The sequence below is a fragment of the Procambarus clarkii genome, chromosome 16 (genome assembly GCF_040958095.1).
Source record: "Procambarus clarkii isolate CNS0578487 chromosome 16, FALCON_Pclarkii_2.0, whole genome shotgun sequence".
NCBI classification, from domain to species: domain Eukaryota; kingdom Metazoa; phylum Arthropoda; class Malacostraca; order Decapoda; family Cambaridae; genus Procambarus; species Procambarus clarkii.
Genome location: NC_091165.1, coordinates 24,898,865 through 24,923,482, shown reverse-complemented (window position 1 = coordinate 24,923,482; position 24,618 = coordinate 24,898,865). Strand labels below are relative to the sequence as shown.

The 24,618-nt window shown below is 39.5% G+C and overlaps 1 protein-coding gene across 4 annotated transcripts in view; it reads left to right on the top strand.

Annotated features, from left to right (window-relative positions):
- Positions 1-24,618, top strand: part of Mhcl (Myosin heavy chain-like) — a 402,915-nt gene that overhangs the window by 224,185 nt on the left and 154,112 nt on the right. For all 4 annotated transcript variants that reach the window (XM_045745416.2, XM_069325323.1, XM_069325324.1 and 1 more), the window contains 12 exons: positions 2,527-2,737; positions 3,121-3,263; positions 3,772-3,933; positions 4,765-4,909; positions 5,160-5,301; positions 7,945-8,061; positions 8,636-8,828; positions 9,789-10,014; positions 10,664-10,826; positions 11,730-11,913; positions 12,243-12,410; positions 12,933-13,145. In XM_045745416.2, coding sequence (XP_045601372.2) covers positions 2,527-2,737; positions 3,121-3,263; positions 3,772-3,933; positions 4,765-4,909; positions 5,160-5,301; positions 7,945-8,061; positions 8,636-8,828; positions 9,789-10,014; positions 10,664-10,826; positions 11,730-11,913; positions 12,243-12,410; positions 12,933-13,145 — 2,067 coding nt within the window. The remainder of the gene's footprint in view (positions 1-2,526; positions 2,738-3,120; positions 3,264-3,771; positions 3,934-4,764; positions 4,910-5,159; positions 5,302-7,944; positions 8,062-8,635; positions 8,829-9,788; positions 10,015-10,663; positions 10,827-11,729; positions 11,914-12,242; positions 12,411-12,932; positions 13,146-24,618) is intronic.

The following is a 24,618-nucleotide window of genomic DNA, read 5'->3' as shown; positions in this document are numbered from 1 at the left end:
TCTCTCTCTCTCTCTCTCTCTCTCTCTCTCTCTCTCTCTCTCTCTCTCTCTCTCTCTCTCTCTCTCTCTCTCTCTCTCTCTCTCTCTCTCTCTCTCTCTCTCTCTCTCTCTCTCTCTCTCTCTCTCTCTCTCTCTCTCTCTCTCTCTCTCTCTCTCTCTCTCTCTCTCTCTCTCTCTCTCTCTCTCTCTCTCTCTCTTTTTCTTTCTTTCTTTCTTTCTTTCTTTCTTTCTTTCTTTCTTTCTTTTTTAGAGGGGGGCAGGGGTTACCTCGAGGTGATTTCGAGGCTCAGCGACCCCGCGGCTCAACCAGGCCTCCTCATTGCTGGACTGGTCAACCAGGCTGTTGGACGCGGCTGCTCACAGCCTGACGTATGAGTCACAGCCTGGTTGATCAGGTATCCTTTGGAGGTTAAGGGGGGGGGGGAGTTAAGTATTGTATATTTATATCATAATAAATTCTAAGGAGGCAACAGAAACAGTGGAGGGTTGGTGTTTTACGGCATTTGTGAATGGTATTGCTCAACAATACCGCACCCAACTCCAACCTACCTGCCTCTCTCCCACATTCCCTCTCCCTCACCCCCCCCCCTTGTCCTTCCTCTCTCCCATCCTCCCACTCCCTTCCCCCCCACTCCCTTCCCCCCCCACTCCCTTCCCCCCCACTCCCTTCCCCCCCCCACTCCCTTCCCTATCATCCCCCAACCCGCTTTCGCACAAGACAGCACATATGACTTACTGCTTATAGTCACTATTTCACTTATAAATAAGTATATATGTGACATATTCCAAGCCATATGTTTTTTCAAGGAACTAACTTTCCTCTCAGTTTTATTAAACAATAGAGATTTATACAAAATTTAACAATATCCTGGGTTACGTTACAATTTATTTAAATATTCTAGTTTTGTTTTATTATTTTTATAAAACTGTAATATCAATATAGGTATAGGTTCAGTACTAATTGTAATATCTTAACATACTAAGAAGGTTAAGTTAGGTTGTGGTTTTCTATTCAGCTTTTCAAGGTAAACTCAAATATTCACAATAAATTAATATGTGACACATGCACTTATTCATAAGCAAGATATTGACTAAGCAAGTGCGAGAACGGGTTGCCCACTCCGTTCCCTATCACCCCCCCATCTCTTTCTCATTCCCCCCCCCCCCCTATCCCCTCCTCATTTCCCCTTTCTCATTCTCCCCATCCACTTCTCCTGTATCCTTGTGAAGATGCCTGTACTGTATGGCTGGATAATTTGCAGTCATCTGAGCTCCGTTCATTATATGTAACTCTAGCAGCAAATAAATGCAGCCTTCAGAAATTTTCAGATTGTTTATGCGGATTTATTCAGTATATTCTATATTATTATTTAACTTTAATTTCATAAAGATTTTTGTTTATACAGTAGGTAAACAGGTTATAGTGCCTTGTCTGTAACTGTGACACCATGGAATTTTGGTTGCTGATTTTAACGCAAAAAGGAGATACTTTCGATTAGTTTCCTCCTAGAAAACTCTATTCAAATTTATTGCCTTAAAATTGCCCCTTTTGCTTTTTTTTTTAATACCTATGAATCACTTCGGTTTACATGTAGCTACCAGTTGGGTAAGTTGTGTATAAGATAGATAGTAAAATAAAACATTATTACACCGCTAATGTTATACCTTAGTAAATTACTTTTGTAAATTTATATAGATTGAAACAGTTGTGTGCAATGCACAATACATTGAATGAAACCCCCACTTGTCACCAACCGGGACAGCCTTACATTCAGTCAGCTCAGTCCGTTAATGAGAGTCCTCGACCTGTTTATGAAGGTTGTGAAATTATTACAAAAAATAGCAGCAAATATACAATACTCTGGTAAACGTATACTGGCAAGTAACTTTCTCATTACCTTTTTCGCACTCCAGTTGCTCTGGTGAATATCTGATTATGTTTGAGGAAGCATGTCATACACAGGTAAGTGCATCATGTCTCTGTGATGTTATTGTAAGCTTACTTGAGCCCCAAGATACCATTTGTTGAGGCAGTTTATGCAGCATGAGTTACAATGGGGTATGTAGCAATTCAGAGTTGTAATTAAAAGTAGATCATCTTGGACTATGTACCTCATCATGACATGGTGAGGGGGGACATCATGTCTTAGGGATGACATGATAGAGGTTTACTAGTGGATGAATGGACATAACAAAGGATTATGTCCATTCATCCACTTTTACTTTTAATAGGGTATTAAAAGTATCAACACAAGACAGAACACGAAACTATGTGTAATAATTGGATAAGTTTAATTTAGGAAAGATTTGGGTAAATACTGGTTTGGTAACAGGGTTGTTGATTTGTGGAACCAATTACCGCGTAATGTGGTGGAGGTGGGGTCCCTCAATTGTTTCAAACGAGGGTTGGACATGTATATGAGTGGGATTGGGTGGTTATAAATAGGGGCTGCCTCGTATGGGCCAGTAGGCCTTCTGCAGTTACTTTTCTTATTTTCTTATCATTAATTATGAATTTTTCTTCAGGTTATTCAGATGTTTAAAGGATGCAAGCTGGAAGACATGCCCCCTCATATATATTCTGCAGCTCAAGCTTCCTATCGTGACCTCCTAGCCACACGACGGGACCAGAGTATAGTGTTCCTAGGCCGCTCGGGAGCTGGAAAAACAACCAATTTCCGCCATATACTTCATTATCTGGCATTAGCTGCTGGCGCGACCAATAAAGTACTTACAGGTTAATATCTACATTGTAATTTACTCCTACAGGTTAAAAATGTAAGAGTAAACATTAGTTGTTACATTAGATGTACAGTATATTTATGACTTAAGCCTATTACATATTACAGTAAATATGCATCAGATAGTTAAACAGTTAACTGAAGAATATTTGTTTAGATATACTGTATGATTAGTGTTTTTGTTGCATACTTTGGTTCCATAGAACAGTTTTCATTTTCCAGTAATGGGCTCTTTGTTGGTTATATGGAAAATAAGACACATAACTTGAAAAATCTAAATATTTTTGTTTATTAAATTTTTCTTATAGATTTCATCCTATTATTTATTTTAGATTTTTTTTTAAATAATAATTCAACAATAACATTTTTGTTATTTCAGTCGAGAAACTAAATGCCATATCAACATTACTAGAGGCCTTTGGTAACAGTCGAACAGTAATGAACACAAATGCCACTCGCTTCACGCAGATATTCAGCCTTGATTTTGATCACTCTGGACAAATTGCATCAGCCTCAGTTCAAGTAAGAATTATAGCCAGAGATTTCATCTTGTAATAAATGATGGTAATATTTTATCAATGAAGTCTGATACACCTGGAGCTGATTTCATCTCGTAAGAAAAATCTGGTTGAGAAGTTCTTGTATCATTTTCAGCTCTAATTTTTTACTTGTTGAAATGTATTCTTCAGATTATACTGCAATTTGTTAGTCTTGTTCCAGGTATATTCACGAATAAATAATAGCTTACTATCATTTTTGGTATGACTACCAAATACAACACTGACAGTCTGTGCTGTATTTTTAAAGTACTGTATAGGATTAAACAGAAATGAATATATTTTATGCTTCATAATGGCAAAGTTAAAAAAGTTTTTTGTGCTACTTAGATAATATTTGAAGCTTTATTATTCATGTTCCAATTTGTATTATTACTTACATTGACTCCTTAAAATATTTGCTACGGAAAATTATTAAATTGTGTTTATATTTTTTATTTTATAACTTCAGCAATTCTTCCCTATTTTTCTAGGTTTATATGCCAGAAAAAACTCGGGTGGTGCGGCGACCTGAGGGAGAACCCAATTACCATATATTCTATCAGCTACTTTCTGGTGCAGATAATGACCTCCGTCGGGCACTGGGCCTTGATAATCTCTCCGAGCCAAACCTTTTCATGACTCCGCTACAGAGGGTAATTATTATACAATACTAGATTTTCGATTAAAGATATTTTTTTACCTTAGCAGATAGAATGGTAAAATTTATACATGGTAATTCACAAATCCAATAAATTAGTCAACAACGACAACTCTTCATGGAAGCAAAATTGAAAAACAAAAATACTGTACAATAATTATACAAACGTTGTTGGTAACTGATAAGGACACATCTTTACACGCTTACACAGTGACTTTCGTGTATGTGGGATTTAAGGACTGTACTGTATTTTTATACATTTTTATTCCTTTCATTTTTATAAATTCATTTCATACATTTTTAATTTATTACTTCTCTGTTATTCCAAGCTCTGTGTGATGGCTTTTATTAATACTGTGCTGAACTTAGTCAACGGTGAAGCCAACTTCACAGTTGACTAATTGTAGTCAACTTCACTTGTGTGAAGCCATTTGCTAAATGGCTTCATGTAAGTGACATCTATGTAATATAGTACTGTAATAATATATGTATTTGACATTTCAATATTTCAATATTATTGTAGAATTTTCTCCTAAATGAATGCAGATTACTGATTAAAATATTTTTTATGCCATTGTACCATTTTAATGCAATTTAAAGTAATAGCAATAAATATAATCTCATATGCTTCCATAGGTGAATGAGTCCAACCTGTCATAGATTGTGATGCATATTTCACATTTTTAACCTATAATATAAACTTACTGTAGCACAGATTCTTTATCCATTGTGCAATTTGTGTTCCTAAAATAGATACATTTTTGTCTTGCATTATTTATGTTCATAGAGCAAATAAGACATCAGTATTTGGGGCTTGTGTCTGCAGAGTGAAGATCGACAGAAGGCCGGCATTGCGTGGGCACGTATACGGGCTGCTCTTGATGTGTTAGGAGTGTCACCTGATGAGCAAAATGCCATTTGGAGTGTCTTGGCAGCAATTTATCATCTAGGGACAGCAGGAGCAGTTAGAGGTTAGTTTATCTGTTTGTTGAAATAGGATTAGTGTGTGTGTAAAATAAAAAGTACCTATATACTGTATTTTTTATTTTTACATTGCAAATATATAATATGAGCATTAATAGATGTTTTGTGTTTTTATGTGATAAACCCACAGTATTGTTATATTTACATTAATATTTAATAGAATGAGGCACTTGCATTACTGTATATGTAAAATTTTAAATTTTAAGAAAATAATGTGCATATTTTTGCAATTTTCAGCTGCAACTGGGAACAAGTTTCAGTTCAGCAAGCCAGGCAGTGCACAGCGTGCTGCAAACCTTCTTGGAACATCAGTTGAAGAATTAGCTCGGTCCATCTTTTATGCCACGCCCACTACGCCCTCCAGCAGAGCCTCATTCAGGTTTGTTGTGCATTATTTGTATGTACTGTAATGTACTTTTTGAAGCAGTACAACCAGATTCAATCTGTATGTTCATGTGTGTGTGTGTGTGTGTGATGTATTTTTTTTAAGTGATAGTCATTCTTCAGTTATTAAGTACAGTATTGTATTTAATTGTATTAAAAGATCTTGGGAATGAATTCAAGATTAATCTTAATCTTACTTATAAAAGCTTGTTTTCTTTTTAGCTATTTGTAAGATTACTGTATATCTATAAACAGTAACCAGATCATACAGGTGTCTTAAATTCCATATCTTATAGGCCTAATACCTTTGTCAAGTGACCTGAAATTTGACACATTTTGTATGAGTCAATTTATTAACTACACTGGTGTGTGAGAATTACAAAATTACCTTCTCATTGAAACTAAGAAATTTTTTTGTTTTTTCCAACCATTTTTTTATCCCACAAAGTTTACTCCAGTGAAGAACATATTTAAAAGCATTTTATTTATTTATTAAAAGCAGATCATTTACATTAATACCTAAGTTGATCATGTAGTATTTTTAATAAATGCTTAGTTAATGTGTATTTAAAAGTTCATACTTGATAACACAAGAACATGGTATATAAATATCTTCAAAATATCACTCACACGAGTTGTACCTTTGTAATTACTGTAACCTTATTTTACAGTATAGTACAGTACTGTATCTTATCTTAAGACACGATTTTAAAGTCAATCATATCTCATGATTTATTTTAAACTGAGTTTTCTTACTTCAGGATCTGTTTTGACTTGTAAGATTACATGTAAAGTATGTGTTGACCAGATTAACTTAATTTCTTTATACAATGATTACAGTTGGGTCAGGTTATATAGTGTGGGCCAGGATCTGGAAGAATAAGAGGAAGTGAAACTTAACTATTTTAAATCTCATATTTACAAGATTTTGGTTTATAATGGTCATGGATGACTACTTAACTGACATAGTGTACAATGTCAGTACAGTATGTATTTCTACTGGAGTAGCATCCTGTACATCCATGCACCATGTTTACAAAGGTCACTGTAAATACCGTGATGTGAAATGTTAGTGTATATCTATGGTTCACATTTTCATTGTAGGAAGCAGATAATGTAGGAGTAACACTGTCTTTTTGCTCATCTGTATGTCTTATCATCTATTCTGAATAGGCCCCTGTGACTGTCACTTTTCTAGTTCATCATTTTATCTATAGAAAACTAGTAAAGTTTTCTCACAATGGAATAATTGTTAAAACTGTGTATGTTAACTATGTTATCTTTCACTTATTGTCTGAGCCTAATAATTTTTTACCCTGACAAAATTTAGGCAGTACTTTAACAAAGGATAATAGGCAGTTTTCTGTAATGATTTGCTTCTTTATTTCAGCGGTCTCTTCGATACATTTGATGAAATTATTGACATGATTCAACATGCTGGTTATGATGATAGGTACAGTCTTTTGGGTTCCCCAACCTTCCTGTTGCCCTCTTAATCATGCCTCCCCATTTGATCCAAGTTTCAAAGTTACTTCCGAGCTTACAGAACTCCCATGGTCATTGCCTTATAAGGTGGATGCCTTAGGTTGCACTCGTTACAGATTAAAATTCTTGCTACAGTACAGTATACAACAATCTTCCCAGGATGATCACTTGGAATTTTGGTGACACTTCAGGTCATGCAGTGTTTGTCACTCGTCCTTAAAATGGTTCCCAATTTAACACTGCACTTTGTTTTACTCACTGAAATAGTGTGTGTGTTTTAGTTATTAGATGTTGCCATAATTACTGACTTTCCCTTAAAAAAAGATAGTTATCAGTGTTGCAGTGGTGGTTAATAATATGAATATGCATGATAACAGGCTAATTGTGCCTTGTGTGTGTGTTGCCCTTATTTTATTCATTGTTAAATGATTGAGTTGTACAGTCATTTTGGGTTGTAAATCTTGTAATCCATCCTCCTGTTTAGACAGTGCTTTTTGTGACTATGTGGACTATTGTACATACATAGATATAATAAACAATTAGATAGTAGAATTTGGAACTGTACTATTCACTTTATAGTCCCCCAAAATAAAGCTAAAAACCAAACTTAAATATTTCTAGGGCTAGTATAGCACTAGGCTTAGAAATATTGGCCTAGCACTAGGCCCATTTCTACTTTCTGATTGCCATTTACGTCAATGTATGTACTATGGTCCTCATCGTTACTATAAGTACTATCTTAACAGGAGGATGGGCTGAAGTTTGCTGAGAGTTACCATAATGATTTATGAATGAGCGTCTAATAAAAACTGACTAATCTGTCAGGTATTTAGTATATTTATAAATTATAAGATATAATAAATTCACTAATCTCTAGTTCACTTGCACAAGAAAAAGCGGTGGTTTTTATGATTTATATATTTTCCTTGAAGAAGGGAAGCAAAGATGTGTTATGCTAGGTATCTTTTAGTCATAGATTAAAAACAACTTATTTTTGTCATAAAAACAACTCCTAATTTATTTGTTTAAATTTGCATTCTTTATGAAATTTAATTAAACTTGATTGTCATAATTACATTATTAAAATCATTGACCTTTTAATTTATATTTATTTTGTGAAATTTCAGTATTTATGATTTGCTATTGTCAACAGAACTGCATCACCTACAGAGAGGCCCACAGAACGTCCCGAAGGCCTAGAAGCTCTAGAGGGCATGACTACGGGCCTTTATAGTGAAGCCTTTAATGCTATTGTGGCACTCATCAATAGGTTAGTTTGTGTACAGTACAGTATGTGTGTGTGTTGTGTAGAAAATTGCTTTTCAGTATGGTATAAATAATTCCAAAGCATTTTTGTTTGTCTTCTCGTTAACATTTTCCATTCAGATTTAGCAATTTTGACATAATTGTTTGTACAGTATTTTATATCTGCTTACTCTATTAACATTACCTAGGCTTAGAACCCTAAATTTGTCAGCATTGAAATGCATCTACCAATCTTTTGTTAATTTTAAAAACATATCTATTGTATCTTGTAGAAATTTTGAGTGCTCTTCTAAATATATATATATTGGCTACCTTATATTTGTTTTGTCTTAAAATTTGCTACTGGAAACCATTGCAAGTGCTCCTCCACTTGCAATGGTTTTCCCTACTGTTTCCTTTGAATTAACCATACCATTATCCAACTTAAGAAACGGCACCATCAATGCTGAGTCTTTACGTTTCTAGTCACTTGCATATGCAAGACAGCAAGACGGAGTCTCGTCACTTTGTGATAATTGCCTTCTCGGAGTTTAGAAATTCATGGATGCAATAGTAATTTTCTTGTTTTCTTATTTCAGATGCATATCTACCTCGGCTCATACATCCAACTCGATACTGGTGGTCGATGCACCAGGTTTTCAAAACCCAGCATCGTGTGGGAGAACCTCTGGTGCTACCTTTCAGGATCTCTGTCATAACTACACACAGGAGCGTTTCCAGATGCTCTTCCACGATACAACTTTTACTGCGCAGACTGACAGATATGCCCAGGTGTTGTCTCTTGTCATTTATTTCTTTATTTTTTTTTTACATTAGGTTCTATCACTGTCTGATATGTTTGATTATATTCTGAATGTACATTGTGTTTATTGCTTTAATTATGGAATTTTTTTGGGGGTAATTATTTTTATCATTGATTACTTACACACACATTTCAAGAAACAAATATAAAAATTTAAAAGGTGCAAATACAGTACATGCAACTAAATGGCTTCCGGAATTGAGAAACAAGAGCTACAAGGAGAGCCTAGAGGTGTTAAATATACCAAAGCTAGAACACAGAACAAATACTGGTGATATGATCACTACATATAAAATAGCAGTAGAAATCAACAAAATTTACTAAGAAGAATAATTATTGAGAACTACAACTTCAAGAATAAGAGGTAATAGATTCAAACTAAGGAAACAAAGCAGCCAAAAAAACATTAGAACGTTTACTTTTGCAAACAGAGTGGTAGACGGATTAAACAAGTTAAGTGAGGTGGTGGTAGATGCCAAAACCTCCCACTAGTTTAAAGACGACATCCTTATAAAGAGTACTGGAAAATGGAACACCATGAGTGTAACTCTCATCTTGTAACTGTACTTGAGCAATTACATACAATCACCAAAACATTTCTCAAACTCATTACAAAGTAAGGCTGAATATTTATTACAAAAAATGCATAGTTTGCTCTTGCCTGAATGTACAGGGTACTGTATTTGTTTTGTCTCAAGGATATCTAGTTTAGTTCAAAGTTATTTTCTAACAGCATTCAACATGGGCAGAAAATGAATTTTTTTTATCTTTTGGACTAGTTAACATAAATGTTATTTCACAAATATGATGCAGCATTATACATACGAGGTTTTTAAGGGCCATTTTATTTGGGTTGTTATACTGGTTGTATGGGCCATATCCTTAACACTCGGTTTACTGGAAAATTTCACACACATTTTCTTCTTTAGGAAAACATTGAATATGGGGATATAGATGATGAAATTGGAACGCCTGCGCCGTTGATTGCCCTCATAGACAAAGCCTCGACCAACTGTGTTGTACGAACATCTCAAGTAGATCTACGAGAATCTGATCGGCGCGGACTGTTGTGGCTTCTAGATGAAGAGGCAATTTTTCCTGGTGCATCTGATCAGTCATTCTTGGAAAGACTATATGCACATTATGGAGATAGAGGTATGATAATCTGTAGATTTAGTACTTTGTGATATTATTTAGTTAATAGGCATTAATTGCAATATAAATTAACCTGTGTCCTGAAAGTATTCATTAATATTGTTCCCTCAGACAGGAAGCACTACACGAGGCAACAAAAATTTCATGTTTTGATTCTTATGGTTTATGGATACTTCTTGGACACCAAGATACAAGACATTAAATTAGCTGAGCTGATAAAGGATTGATCACTTTGCGGTTCTAATGCTTTGTATTGGATTGAAAACGACCGTGCTTCAAAAATAAAATGCCGTAAATAGGTTACAATGTTAGGCATTAGTTTTATTTCCTTGCAACAAGAACATAAGTTGAAGTAATTTTGTAAATGATCTTTTATTTGAATTGTATGATGCACCAATCATGAGTGTTAAATACAGTACACAGAGCTAGGATAGTGCAAGTAAAAGTAGCTATTCACATAGTTTGTCAATTCTCTGAATATAAAGCTCCTTGATTACAACAGGGACATTTTATGATCTTCAAGCAGATTGATTTTTTATTTTTTTTAGTCATATTTAAGTGAACAATTTTATATTTTAGTATCGTGTGATAATACATAAAATACTGTATAATGTATATAATTATTTACTGCATATTAAATGGTCTTCAGAGTACTCACAACTGTTAAAGAAGGGAGCAGCTCCAGATCAGTTCACGCTGCAGCACTTTCAAGGCACCAATCCAGTCACTTATTCCATCCAGCATTGGCTCAAGGCATCACGAGAAAACCCTGTGATGAGACAAGCAGCTGCTCTCCTACAAGAGTCCAACAAGTAAGCCGCTTTAAATTGTATTATTTAAATTAATGCTGCATAGCTGTTGATGCTTAAGCAAGGACATAATCCAGGTTTCCCCTTGATTCAGGCAGGCACTCACCTGCCTGAATCCAGGGAAACCTGGATTTGGAGTTGCCAGAAAGTTACCAGTCAGTACAACATTAGAGAATACAAGGTCTTATTGAGGAAATTGATATGTTCAACAAAATAATGGGGAAATCTTCTTTCTACTCAAGCACCGAGGACCTGCAAAAACACATGCCACTCTTGCACATATAATAAGGGATTAACTATCACCTAGGATGAAGATGTACCCTGATTCAGCAAAGTGGCAGTAAAAGAAGAACCAGACTTGAGGGCAGGGGGTTTCATTTTAAAACATGATTCCCATTCCTTAATAGGAATAATAATAAATCTTGCTAAAACTGACTAGATTGAAGGAATCTGTTCAGCACCACAATTCTACACAAACTGGATAGGGAGGGTACATATCCTCAGCCTGAGGTAAGTACCATTGAACCTGGTCATCAAAACCCAAGAAAGGTCAAACAAAAACCAGGCAACCTCCTTAGTCAGTGCTTTTGACCAGACCACCACATCAGAGAAGATAAAAGGCTGGACAGATTCTGCAAGAGGGGGAGGTTAGCTGAGGGAGGAATTGACTGGTCTAGCTCAGAAAATTAATTTCCACTAGATTGACAGATGTAAAATCTTCAATATAATACTCTTTATAGTACACCACTGCAAGTACTGTGTCTGTCACATGGCCCCATAACTCCCCAATAACTCCTATTACAGTATACTGTATAATAACAGTTATTTTGTTATTGTCATACAGATGTTTTTCTCCAATTGATTATATGAGGTTATTCAATTTATAGGTCCCTTTATCATTTACAGGGAAACTCTAAGCAGATTGTTCGTATTTAGTCGAGGTCCAGTTAGCAACACAATCAGCGGCTCTGTGGTAGGGATTGAAGGATCACAGTCATTGAGAAGAGCATCCTCAATCAGAAGAGCTTTTACCACAGGAACAGCAGGCATTAAGCGCAAGAGTGTCTGCTTACAAGTTAAATTTACTGTAGTAAGTATTTGGATTCTTTAACAAATAAAAGTTGTCTTAACAATGTTGTTGTTATCTTAACCCACTCTTTAGTTACTAATGCAAAAAGTTTAACTTATTTGTTGTACAGATCCACCAACAACAGCATAATATTGTAGTGCCTATAAAGTCAAAATATAATCAATATACTGTATGTATCTTATAATTTTTGTTATAGATGTCTACTAATAACAATATTGTCTTATCATACTTTATTTCATAAGATTTTTGTTTGTAGCTTTTCACTAATTATAAGATCATCAATTTTTCATGTAAATGAAATGAAAGAAACCAATTCCCCTATTTTTCAGGATGGTATTATTGAGAATTTACGGCGAAGTAAGCTGAGATTTGTGCATTGTTTATTGCCCCAGCACAACGCTGGACTATGTGATCTAAAGGGCTCTATCATGATGCCCAACAAGACCAATAATTCTAGTGAAGATATTCTTCTTAATGTGCCTCTTGTTCGCTCGCAGGTATGTGTAGCATAATTCTAAGGTTTTCTTGTATTTTTTTTACTTACTGCTACACATTTTATAATTGGTGAACTGTATCTGATTCAATGTTATTTTTTGTTACATGTGGAAGAAGACCTGTATTTATTTGTTTAGTAAAATATCTGCTTAATCTTTAAACTATCTGTGAAAATTCCCTTCATTTATTGTTGTAAAACTAAAATTAAAGAAGCACGAAGCCAGCACACTTTGTGACACACACAAGTGTTATGCGGTGGCTCTAAATAACCCCATACATTAAAACCTGGGTATGTAACTCTGAGTAAAAGTAAAATTAGTTAATTGTAATGCTTGTGGGGAAGTTAATTGTAATATTAAACATGACAATAACATGGCCAGGTCAGGGGATTGTTAAGGCTGGCATTAACAGGCAGTCTAAGGCATCAGCATGTCTTTGATTGTTAACTTAATCTTTTTAAAATTATTATGCACTAAATTTGGTAAATAATACAGTACAGTATATGCAATTACTTTTGTTTACAGTTGCGAGGGTGCCAAATATTAGATGCACTAAGACTACACAAACAGGGCTTCCCAGAACACCTTCAGTATAGTGAATTTAGACGACGCTTTGCTGTCTTGGCTCCAGCTGATGCACGAGCTCAAGCACCAGTTCTGGATGAGAGAGCTGCAGTTGAGGCTATTTTAGCACATCTAGACCTGGATTCTTCGTCATATCGTCTTGGTCTTTCTCAGGTAATGTACCAGATTGTTTTCAGGACTGATCTCAGCCTTTGTTAAAGAATTTTATTGTGGAGTTTAAAAAAAAAAAAAGATCCCTAGTTACTGTAGTTCCCTGTAATGAGACTAGTGACATGTCAGCCTTTTTGTAGAAGTGGAGTTAATACAATAAAACATTGGGTAAGTAAATCTAAATGGCTGAATGGCTTTGAACAGACTGATTTTGTATGATGTTTGAAGAGTTATGATTACACTGCTAAAACCTGCTTCAACAAAGTTAAACACACACTATTCTCTGTAGAGATTTGACTTTGAGAAGTGCATTGCCAGACCAGGTTCAGTAAGATTCAAGAATTAAGTAGAAAACTTTTAGCATTCCTTATAACAACAGTGATCTGAAGGAAGCATCATCAAACTTGTACAAACTAAAATACGATAAGTAAATTATAACAGACAATTAGCAGAAAAGATTTTTTTTAATTAACCTATGTAAATTATCATTACCCCTTTTTCCATCCATATGGTGTAGGGAGGCACCAGCATCGTGTAAAATGGAAAGCAATATAATGAAAGCTGGTTATAGATATACTAAACAATAGCACTCGCACAGCTACAATAATTAGGTATTTAAAGGACTGTGTGGTGCAGTGAGCCCTACATTACATGCAATAAAGGGGGGGGGGGGTTAGAGATATACAACTCAAGATCACTCTTCCTAAATCCATCCCCATGAAAGGTAAAATCATCGTGAGATCAGGGCTTGCACCTGTCAAGGCTCAGAAAAGAAATGCAAGTGCAGATGGCTGCATAGATTCTTTAAGGAATTAATGAGGAACAAAAGCTGGATGTAATGAAATATAAATGAAGTTAAAAGGAACCGAGAATGGTAAATGAAGTGAAATAACTAGTATACAGTAAGATCAGGAGTAAGGAATGTTTTTTATTAATGAATTGGTATAAGACTGTAAATGACTTATTGTGTTGCACTTCAGGATGCTGGAGTACAAAATCAAGTTTGAAAGGATAAATGTGGCTATTATAACTTCATATGTTCCTTGTGATAAATGAATTAAGAATTAAAACGTTTTTAATGGGTGTGCTGCTTTTGACACTTATACCCATCAGACTTCCATAGTATCCTTGTCTAACATGTCCTCAGCAGTGAACACTTTCCCATACTTAACATTCCTATTGGACGTGAACGACAGAGCACTAAAAATGGTTAATCAGTTCTGATACTTGAAATGTGTTACTGACAAAGAATACATGCAAAAATGTTGACTTGCTGAAACAAAATATTCATTGATAGCTGTACTTAGAAAGATGTAAATAGGAAGAGATGTAGCTAGAGAGGTGTTACATGTAGAATACAACATACTGGTGTAGTATGAATGTCAGAAATATAATAAATTACAGGAGTGGAAATATACAATCTAAGAGACTTATAGATGTACTGTACTGAAATAAGGAATGAAAATATCATATTAAGACATGGAATGCAAGAGTCTGTAAATGGCAAACTTGAGAAAGTGAATACTGAGATGGTTTGGCCATGTCGAACAAGTGTATAATAACTGAAGAAAGTGCATTTTAGAGTTTAAAGTGGAAACAAAAACCCAGACAATGGAGATAAATGGTGAGTGAATGTATGAGATAGAAAAAAATGCTGTGGAAAAGGAGTAAGTTTTGTATTTGTTTGACACTTGATGAGGAGCATTGTACACCTTGAAGCCATGGGGCTCTGATTGTAACAAACTAGGCTGTTGTAAGAATTATTCCAGAAGGTTCCAGAAGTTCGAGTAGGGACCTGACCTCTCAACAACGCCCAGTCCCCTGGGAATTAGCAGGTCTGAGTCACAAATGGCGGGCATCTTTGTTCATAGTTTTGTATAATGAACCATCCTATAATATTCAGTAATTTAGAGAAATTAGCCTTTATTCATTTTGCATTAAAATTGTATTGTATAATAGTACTGGATACAATATCAAGAGTATTCTAATTATTGAGTTTAAGTCACCATCAGTGACGTCACGAATTAAAAATTATGAGAGTTTGTCATTATGTATTACAGTAACCAGCTCCATCATGCTTTCTGATCATATTCTGACAAATATTACCCAGAAAGCTTACCAGCAAGGACCAACTCATATCAAACTCTATTGCTGTGTGTGACTTTGTTATACACAAATATTGAGACTTTTCTAATTTTAATTAGTTGGAAAATGCATAACAAGAGGAACAAAGTAATTTCAGTTTTAGCCTAGCCATGAAAAGATGCCTTAAAAATCAAGTAAGTAACATGTACAATGGAGGCTGTATGTGTAAATACAGTAAAGTACAAACTATGCAGTACTGTACAATCTATGTATTAGACCCAAGTTAATCATCCAAAAGTGTGTGTATGCTGTACCACTGAATCCTACAAAAATAAAATATTAGGATATAAATTACTTAATTACCTTCAGTCTACCTGTCTGGAAGTGGTTCCAGGGGTCATTGCTCCAGCATCTTGATCTCTGATGGGAGGTGGGAGGAGAAGCAGGAAGTGGGAGTAGGAGGGGTAGAAGATGAGAGGAGGAGGAGGGGGCAAAGAGGTGAGAAGGATAGGAGGTAAGACAAGGAGGTGTGTTGGAGAAGGGGGCAAGAGGTGAGAGGAGGAGGGACAGGGAGGAGGTGGGAGGAAGAAGAAAATGAAGACCCTGAATAAGAATGAGGAGTGTTGGGTTACACGTGTTGTTAAGAGTAGCGAAGATGAACACGAAGCTCTCCAGACACCACCACAACTGTCACCATCACTCACAATAACATAAGTTGCTACGTGCTGTGTGTCACCATCACCACACTAGCAACATGTTCAGTTGTAAAACATGTTAGTACCTGGGTCAGGTGGTGGATCAGCTGTGTTATTTGCACACGCGGAATTTGTAACATTTAAAGTGAACACAAATTGCTTAATATAGTGAGTTGACAACTCTAGAGAGATACATTGTAATTGTAGTAGGTAGCGAATGCTCTTGGATCATTATTTGTTTAAGGCTAGTTACGATTCTTGCGTGATGTAACCCACAACAACTGCCTAACTCTCGGGTACTTAATTTACTACTAGGTGAACAGAGCCATCAAATGAATGGAAACTTGCCCAACCGTTTCTGTCCCGGGGATTGAACGTAGATTCCTGTGCTACAGAATCCATTGACACGTGACATGAACAGGAATTATATGTGAATTCCGAGCACCGTCGGCCGAGGGACAGCACGCTGGACTTGTGATCCTGTGGTCCTGGGTTCGATCCCAGGCGCCGGCAAGAAACAGTGGTAAGAGTTTCTTTCACCCTATGCCCCCTGTTACCTAGCAGTAAAATAGGTACCTTGGTGTTAGTCAGCTGTCACGGGCTGCTTCCTTGGGGTGGAGGCCTGGTCGAGGACCGGTCCGCGGGGACACTAAAAAGCCCCGAAATCATCTCAAGATAACCTCAAGATAACCTCAAGATAACCTCAAGATAACCTCAAGATAACCTCAAGATAACCGTCTCTGAGAACTCGTGAACCATAGGACGTGGAGAATAAATAATTTCCATAATAAACCATATTCACAGCCTGTGTCAACTTTCAATGGAAATGCTCGTATGAAAATTATTATAATCAAATTCGAATGATGAATTTTCGAAATACGTTTATGTGAAAAATAATTAATGATAAGAATTGTGCAGATAATAGTTGCAGTGAAACCTGTGGAGTGCGCCGACCAGTAATTTATACACACTTAAATGTTAAAAAGACTGACTTTCCCCTCAGTCACGGGCTTTCTAATCCAGAGATTAGGGAAAGGCCGTGACAGGGCGTGACGTCATCACAAATAGTTTTCACCGTTTCGTGGAGGGTATTACAGTTGCTGGGTTACAGCAGGCGAGAGGAAGATATCACGTGCGGCTATTACAGTTGCTGAGTTACAGCAGGCGAGAGGAAGATGTCACATGCGGCTATTACAGTTGCTGAGTTACAGCAGACGAGAGGAAGATGTCACGTGCGGCTATTACAGTTGCTGGGTTACAGCAGACGAGAGGAAGATGTCACGTGCGGCTATTACAGTTGCTGGGTTACAGCAGACATTGATATCTTGATGTGAAAGGATATTTTACTGTCTACCCGTTGCGTTCTTGGCAGATTTCACGACGGTCTAGACTAGGGCGAGGTATGGGACGAGAGTATGTGGCCTTAAAACATAACATTGACTTACAGCTGGTTCATGGCCTGTGTTTAGAGTTGTGTGTATGTGAAGGTTATTTAACAATGGCTGTTTCTCGTGAGGTCAATATATTTAGCTTGGGAAAGGAATAAATAGTGGTGGTTGAGAGATTAACACCACTAATACATAAGGTAATGTGTCAAGGTCAAGCTTATTCTACGACATGTAGATTATAATTATATGTAGCACATTGTTGTTCAAGTGAAGGGGGTTACTCGTTATGGCTCATAGTCGGGCCCCCATGTGGAGATTGTTCATTATCAATAGTCTATTGTTGATGATGATCAATAGTCTATTGTTGCTTACGTACAGTAACGAGGCTACGTTTTGCCCTTGCCACGAGGCGGAGAATACACCAGCACAAATGTCTGCCGTACTTTGTTGTATGTTCCAGTATTTCAGGCGGCTCCAAGATCTTTGTTACTGTTACTGGAGGCTGTCACCATTATTTTTGTATATCTATACAAGTACGTGCCTCTGTCTTTTGTATTACGGGCTCACCATAGCCCGCGCTACATGAACATTTCGTTCTGTGTAGCTAAATCTAAAACAACAAGAAGAAGCCTCTGTCTTCCAGTTCGTGGTTGGAGGCCAGACGCTTGTGGTTAGCCTCACATAACTTTGCAAGATGGCACATTGGGGGACATGGGAGTGTCGTTGGACAGTCGGGGTTGGCCCAGTGCTGCCTCCCTTTAAGAAATAACGGCATTAATAGCGACCTGCCATATTCTGAAATCGGGGAGGTGGTTTCTGTAGTTTTTAAACAGTTTTGGGGATTTCGTAATATTACATTTTCTGAAAGAAAGAGGAGAGAGGGGGGAAGGAGTGAAGGGTGGGAGAGATGGAAGGAGAGGGGGAGGAGAGATGAGAGGGAAGGGCACGTTCCGATACCCAGTCTAGGTTTGCATAAAACATTATGCCCATTTTTATTTTGGGTATAATTTTGCAATAAAAGTATCATCCTTGTTTTTTTTGGAGGGGAGGGAATTTAATGTTAGGAATATTATATCATTATTAGTGTTATTTTAGAGCAGCGTGCGTGTTTGCACGAGGGCGGCCAGCCTGCCGGGCGTCGTATCCCGTATATTAGCCACTCACATGCTGACTTGTGGATTACGGGCTATTCATGCCCGTGCCACCTCTTGGGTGGCGTAATCTTCCTCAATCATTCAGACTCTTGTAGTGGAGCTTGTGCGTGCGTGAACCGGATGGAGACATTTTATTTGGCATATTAGTGACGAGGTGTCCCAGATGAAACAATAGAAGATTATCAGAGTTGATAGTGTGCTGTTGGGAGGCTGAGGGTGAGAGCGAGGGGCCAGGCAGAGGTCGCTGGCGATAATAAGGTCGTCCATGACCCCCCCCCCCCCCGCCCCCACCTCTCGTCTTTTCGGCATCCCCCAGACCTCTCCGGCTCCCCCTTACATCCCCCCCCCCAAGTACTCCCCCAGCACCATCTCCAGCATCCCCCCTGACCCCTCCACAGCCTTGCAGTCTTCACCTGTGACTTTCCACCCTTCTCTGTGATTATCATATTAATGCTTGAAATTATCGTACGTACGTTTGAAACCTTCAGAAATATTTGTACTGTCAAATGTATAATTTAGGGTGAAGCTTGGTTGTAATACGAAGAGTAGGGTCCAAGACCTGAGAAATACATGTACCTTTTTTTATGGTATAACTACTCTCTGTACACAAACCTAACAGCCTTATCAAACCTGACGCGACTCATCAGAATCATTATGACGTCATAATGCTCATGTCTGGACAGGTTTTTAGGTCATAGTGGCTAAGGCAGCGTCGAGCAGGAAGGAAGGTCGAGCCAGGTCACTATAGTTCTCCCGCCATCTGCCACACGGCCGGGTCACAGGGCAGGGCCATACGGCCGGGCCACAGAGCGGGGTCACACGGCCGGGCCACACGGCGAGGCCACACGGCCAGTATATTTTATTTACATGATGGGAATTAGTGACTGGTCATTTTCATCACACTTAACAACACCGAGACCGGAAGTGGGCGTCGGCTGACCTAGGCTTTAGTCACACCGCACAACCTGTGCGTCCGTGTCCGTGCGCACCCACGCGCGCACCAGCCAGTGCGTCCGTCTGTGTACTGGTCTAGATGTGCTGCCAGGGTCGAGCTCTAGGCTCCTAGCCCCGCCTTCCGAACGTTCTTATATTAATGCAGTGACTCTTCTGACGCTTTTTTTCATATTTACATTTAAAACTTTGAATTGGATTAGCCTCAACGTCTTCCACGGCTAACCTGGTGCACTTATTGAGAGCTCTGACTCTGAAGAAGTTCTCTCTGACGTTACTCTGACTCCTCTGCGTCTCCAGTTTCCATCTTCGACCCCTCCTTCTGCTGTTCCTAATTGTGCGTGTGTGTGTGTGTACTCACCTAGTTGTGTTTGCGGGGCATGAGCTTTGGCTCTTTGGTTCCGCCTCTCAACCATCAATCAACAGGTGTACAGATTCCTGAGCCTAATGGGCTCTATCATATCTACTCTTGAAACTGTGTGTGTGTGTGTGTGTGTGTGTGTGTGTGTGTGTGTGTGTGTGTGTGGTATAGTGCGGTGTGTGTGTGTGTCCGCGCGCGCATGTTCGTTTTTGACGTTTGTAATATTCAGGGTTTACTTACTGACGAATCACAACAAAGACTTCAATGCATTTAGAATTGTATTCGTCTTGTGTTTTAGAGTTTTCAGAAAGTGAAAAACGTTCGTGTGACAGCTTTAAGACTTGTTTTTTTATCATTGAAAACGCGTATACATTTATCCTTCTTATAAAAGGTGTGAGGAGCGGATACGCGGCAGATGGTAGGTAGGCAGGGGGTGGGTGGGGGGTCATAAGAAACATAAGAAACATAAGAACAAAGGTAACTGCAGAAGGCCTATTGGCCCATACGAGGCAGCTCCTATCTATAACCACCCAATCCCACTCATATACTTGTCCAACACGCGCTTGAAACAGTCGAGGGACCCCACCTCCACCACGTTACGCGGTAATTGGTTCCACAAATCAACAACCCTGTTACCGAACCAGTATTTACCCAAGTCTTTCCTAAATCTAAACTTATCCAATTTATACCCATTGTCATCTGTTAGCGTGACAGATGTCTGTCCATTACTGAGAGTTTAGTGAAGACGACGACGACGCTACGCCCAGCGAGGCGTGTGGTGGTGGTGCACAATAGTGGGTGCTTCAGGGGAGCGACACCTACACCCACCTATGGCTACCCGACCACTAGTGAGAACTCCGCCCTGGCTACACCCACGCCATTGACACCTCCGGGAATCCCTTGCCATGACTGGCCAGTTCCCGGTTATTTGCCATGCTTGAAGTGATCAAAGTCAGTGTTTTTGTTTTTTAACGCGAAGACAATGGCAAGTCACTTATCGTCTCTGGCAGCTTCTTGTGTTTCACGTCCAGGTCTTGTTCGTTACGCTCTTGCCACTGTGCCGTCGTCATATCTTTATATTTTTAGTATTAAGGGTTTAGTATTTTGTTGTATTAAGTTGGAGCGTTCTTCTTACACTCCCCAACCCGCGTTCCTCTCTGGGGAGCGGCAGGGGGGGGGGTGTACCCTCCCCATCCATCTGCCCCACAGGGGAGCGGCAGGGGGGCGTGCCCTCCCCACCCCATTCTTCTCGGGTCACGAGCACTGCTCCAAGATTTCACCGGAGCGTGAAAGATAGCCAAAAGTGTGTTCCCCGGGGAGAGGACTGGCTATCACACCCGGATGTACACACCCGCCACACAGTGATCGGTCAACCCTCGTTTGTTCCCAGGTGTTTGTGTGCAACAGTTGTGTTATTGTTGTGCTGGTCTTTGAAGTTTTTTTTTCGACTTCAGTGCAATTTAATTTGGTCGTGTTTGGTGAGGGAATCGTAGTCTCCCTGACCGACTCTAGTGAGTTCTCTGCTTTGTTGTTCTCGATGGATTTCCTCTCACGTTTTAGTCTTGGAATGTACTCAAAATGTACTCAGTGGAAAGGGGACGAGAAAGGTATAACATTATAGATACATAGAAGATACTGAAAGGCCAGGTCCCAAATTTGGACAGTGGAATAACAACATACTGGAGCGTAAGATACGGAAGGAAATGCTGATTTGAACCAGTGAGGAGTTGAGGTGCCCTAGACACAATCAGAGAGCACTGTCTGAACATCAGAGTTCCATGGATATTCAATACTCTCCCAACATGCATTCGAAATATTGCCAGAACAAAGGTCGACTTCTTCAAGACGCAATTAGATTAATTTCTGCTAGAAGTGCCGGACCAACCGGGTGGTAGTGGATATGTAGGGCTGCAGGCCGCTCCAAGCAACAGCCTGTTGGACCAAGTTATCACAAGTCGAGCCTGTCCCCGGGCCAGGTTTAGGTAGTAGAAGAACTCCCGGAACCCTCTCCAGGTAAACTGAGGAAGACCATATTGAAGCCTTGATACCCATGACTCCTCTACAAGTGAGAGGTATCATCAGGCAACAGCATCGTGACAAGGTAACTGAGGAAGATTTGGTTGAGGTTATCTCAAGGTTATCTTGAGGTTATCTCAAGATAACCTCAAGAAGGGATGGTAGAAGAGGAACAAGTCTGTGAAGTCTTACGGGCATGAATAGCCCGTAAGTGGTGGCCCTTTTGAGTCATTACCAGTATCAATAGATGATACTAGAGATCTGCAGTTGCAGCTGACATACTCGATCATTATTGACGATTAGCACGAGGGAGAGATTCTATAATAGCCAAAATTCGTCAGTCACAAGTACCCATGGCGATTAGGGATGACAACGTCAGCTGGGCAGCGGAGTTGCTGAATCTGTGGTACGAGAGTTGGCCACCATCTTGACCACTACTTGAAAGACTGTGCCACTTAAGAAATATTAGAAATACGAATAATATAATAAATACCGCGCTGAGTTAGAAAAAAACGACATTTGTTAAATATAGACACTGTTCTTAAAATATATATTTTTTTCACTTTGCATCTGCAAGAAAAGGCAAGGTTCAGGGCTGGTAAATGCTAATGTTGTTTGATGATCAGTTCACTTCAGACTGTTAAGGAATTCCCAGCTACGTCTGGGTTGAAGTGACAGGATGAACAAAACAGTTGGAGTATCTCGTATTAGGGGGCGGGGCGTGTAACATGCTGTACCATGTTGTATATGGAACAAAATGTAAACTCTGTTAATTCGACATGTTCAACGCCCACACAGAGGCCTGTGGCTGAGTGGACAGCACTCTGGACTCGTAATCCTAGGGTCCGGGTTCGATCTTCGGCGATGGTGGAAACAAATAGGCAGGGTTTCTTTCACCCTGATGACCCTGTTACCTAGCAGTAAATAGGTACCTGGGTGTTAGACACACACTGTGAGTGTGTTGGGGGGGGGGAAATCAATTGATTGATTGACAGTTGAGAGGCGGATCGAAAGAGCAGAGTTCAACCGCTGCAAGCACAACTAGGTGAATACAACTAGGTAAATACACTGACCAACCTCATCCTTGTGGTGTTAGGTGAGCAACTTCTCGTGGGTATTTGCCGAGTTTGACAGTTGTGAAGATTGAAGGAAATTGGAGGAAAATGGTTTGCAAGCGGAGTGAGTTGCCGCTGCCTGAGCTGAGGGAAGGCGAGGTCTGGGGCGTGTAAGGGAGATGTCACATGCGAGGGCAGAATTATTTACAGTTAGTTTTATAAGTGAAGGGAAGAGAGGAGTAACGGTTGCCTGCTTTTATTATCCCTTTCCATCTCTCATTTTTCCCCTCCCTCTTCCTTATCTTCCCCATTCCTGTCCCTTTCCTCCCAGTTAACTTGTATTCCTTCTCTCCCTTGTCCTTCCCTCCCTCTCCACACCCAACTGGAAAGTACCCGGGGTTCTGGGAAGAATATGGCGGCGCCTAGCTACTCCCCAGCCCAGGTACTGACAGTTCTGCTTGCCCAGGAGAGTGTCGCACGACGCATCCTGCAGGAACGTCGCAGCTCGACCCTTGGGAAGTGCAGGAGGTCACCTCCCGGTGCTCTCTAGGCGTACCTCCATGTCCAGAACCCCCGCAACCCCCATCCCTCCTCTCTCACGAGCGCCCTTCTTCTTCAGTGTAAGATAAGGAAGTGCAGTGAGGTGGAACGGAAGGTAGTTGAGACTAACGGCCGCAGTCTCAATATTAGTTATATGTTCAAGGGGGGGGGGGCATTGCAATAGGCGACCATTGATTAAAAGGTGTTGAGTACACATTGTATTCATCTGATTGTGCTTGTGGCGGTTGAGCTTCCGCTCTTTGATCCCGCCTCTCAACTGCTGTACAGGTTCCAGAGACTATTGGGCTCTATGATACCTACATTTGAAACTGCGCGCATGCATGCGTGTATGCGCGTGTGCTAGCGACAAACTAATTGATTGAATTAGCTATAAACACAATCCTTTTGCCGGTGGTGGGCGCTGGAGGCCCTCACCATGAAGCTGGATCCCCCAAGTCCCGTGAACGCTGTCCGCCAAATGATCTGGGAACCAGAGCCACGACCTGAACGACGCCCTCCTCTTTTTCTCACCCTGTATGGCAGAGCTGGTTGCTGCCACACTGTGTTCAGCGACCTTTGCGTCGCCTAAAACGGACGCAGTCGTTGTGGCGGTAGCGAGATGTTTTTACCCATATTGCCGCTGAAGACCAGAAAAGCGGGGCTTACGAGCTGTAGCTCGACCTTGCAAACTGAAGTAGGCGAGTTTCTACAATATGCATTATACAAATATTTCTACAATATGCATTATACAAATATTTCTACTGCCACGTAATATACAATGGGACGACGACGACTAGTGTGTGTTTGGCTGGAACTAGTAGAGTAGAGTTGCTGACGTGTGAAATTGATTGCCTCTTCAAAATATGGCTGTTCTTGAAATTGGTGAGGTTAGGTTTGAACGGGCTGCTAGCTCGTGGGTTAGGTGTCCCCAGGCAGGGCTCCTCTCGTAGGGGCCTCAGCCCCGCACAAGAGTGCACGACCTGGATGCAAGCTATTGAAATATCGCACACTGAGGTTAGAGTTTAATTCCTAATGAGGCGGGAGGCAGACAGTTCTTGTTCTCGAAAAGGTGAGCGCTCACATTCCCGTTTTTGCTTCCTCGTCCATGTTAACGTAATAGAAATGAGGCAAAAACTACCCTGGGGTAAAATTTTACGTTCTTGAGGCGACTTAATGTATCAAGAGTGAAGATAGTGGTTGTGACGAGGGGGGGGGGAGGGTGTGTGGGTGT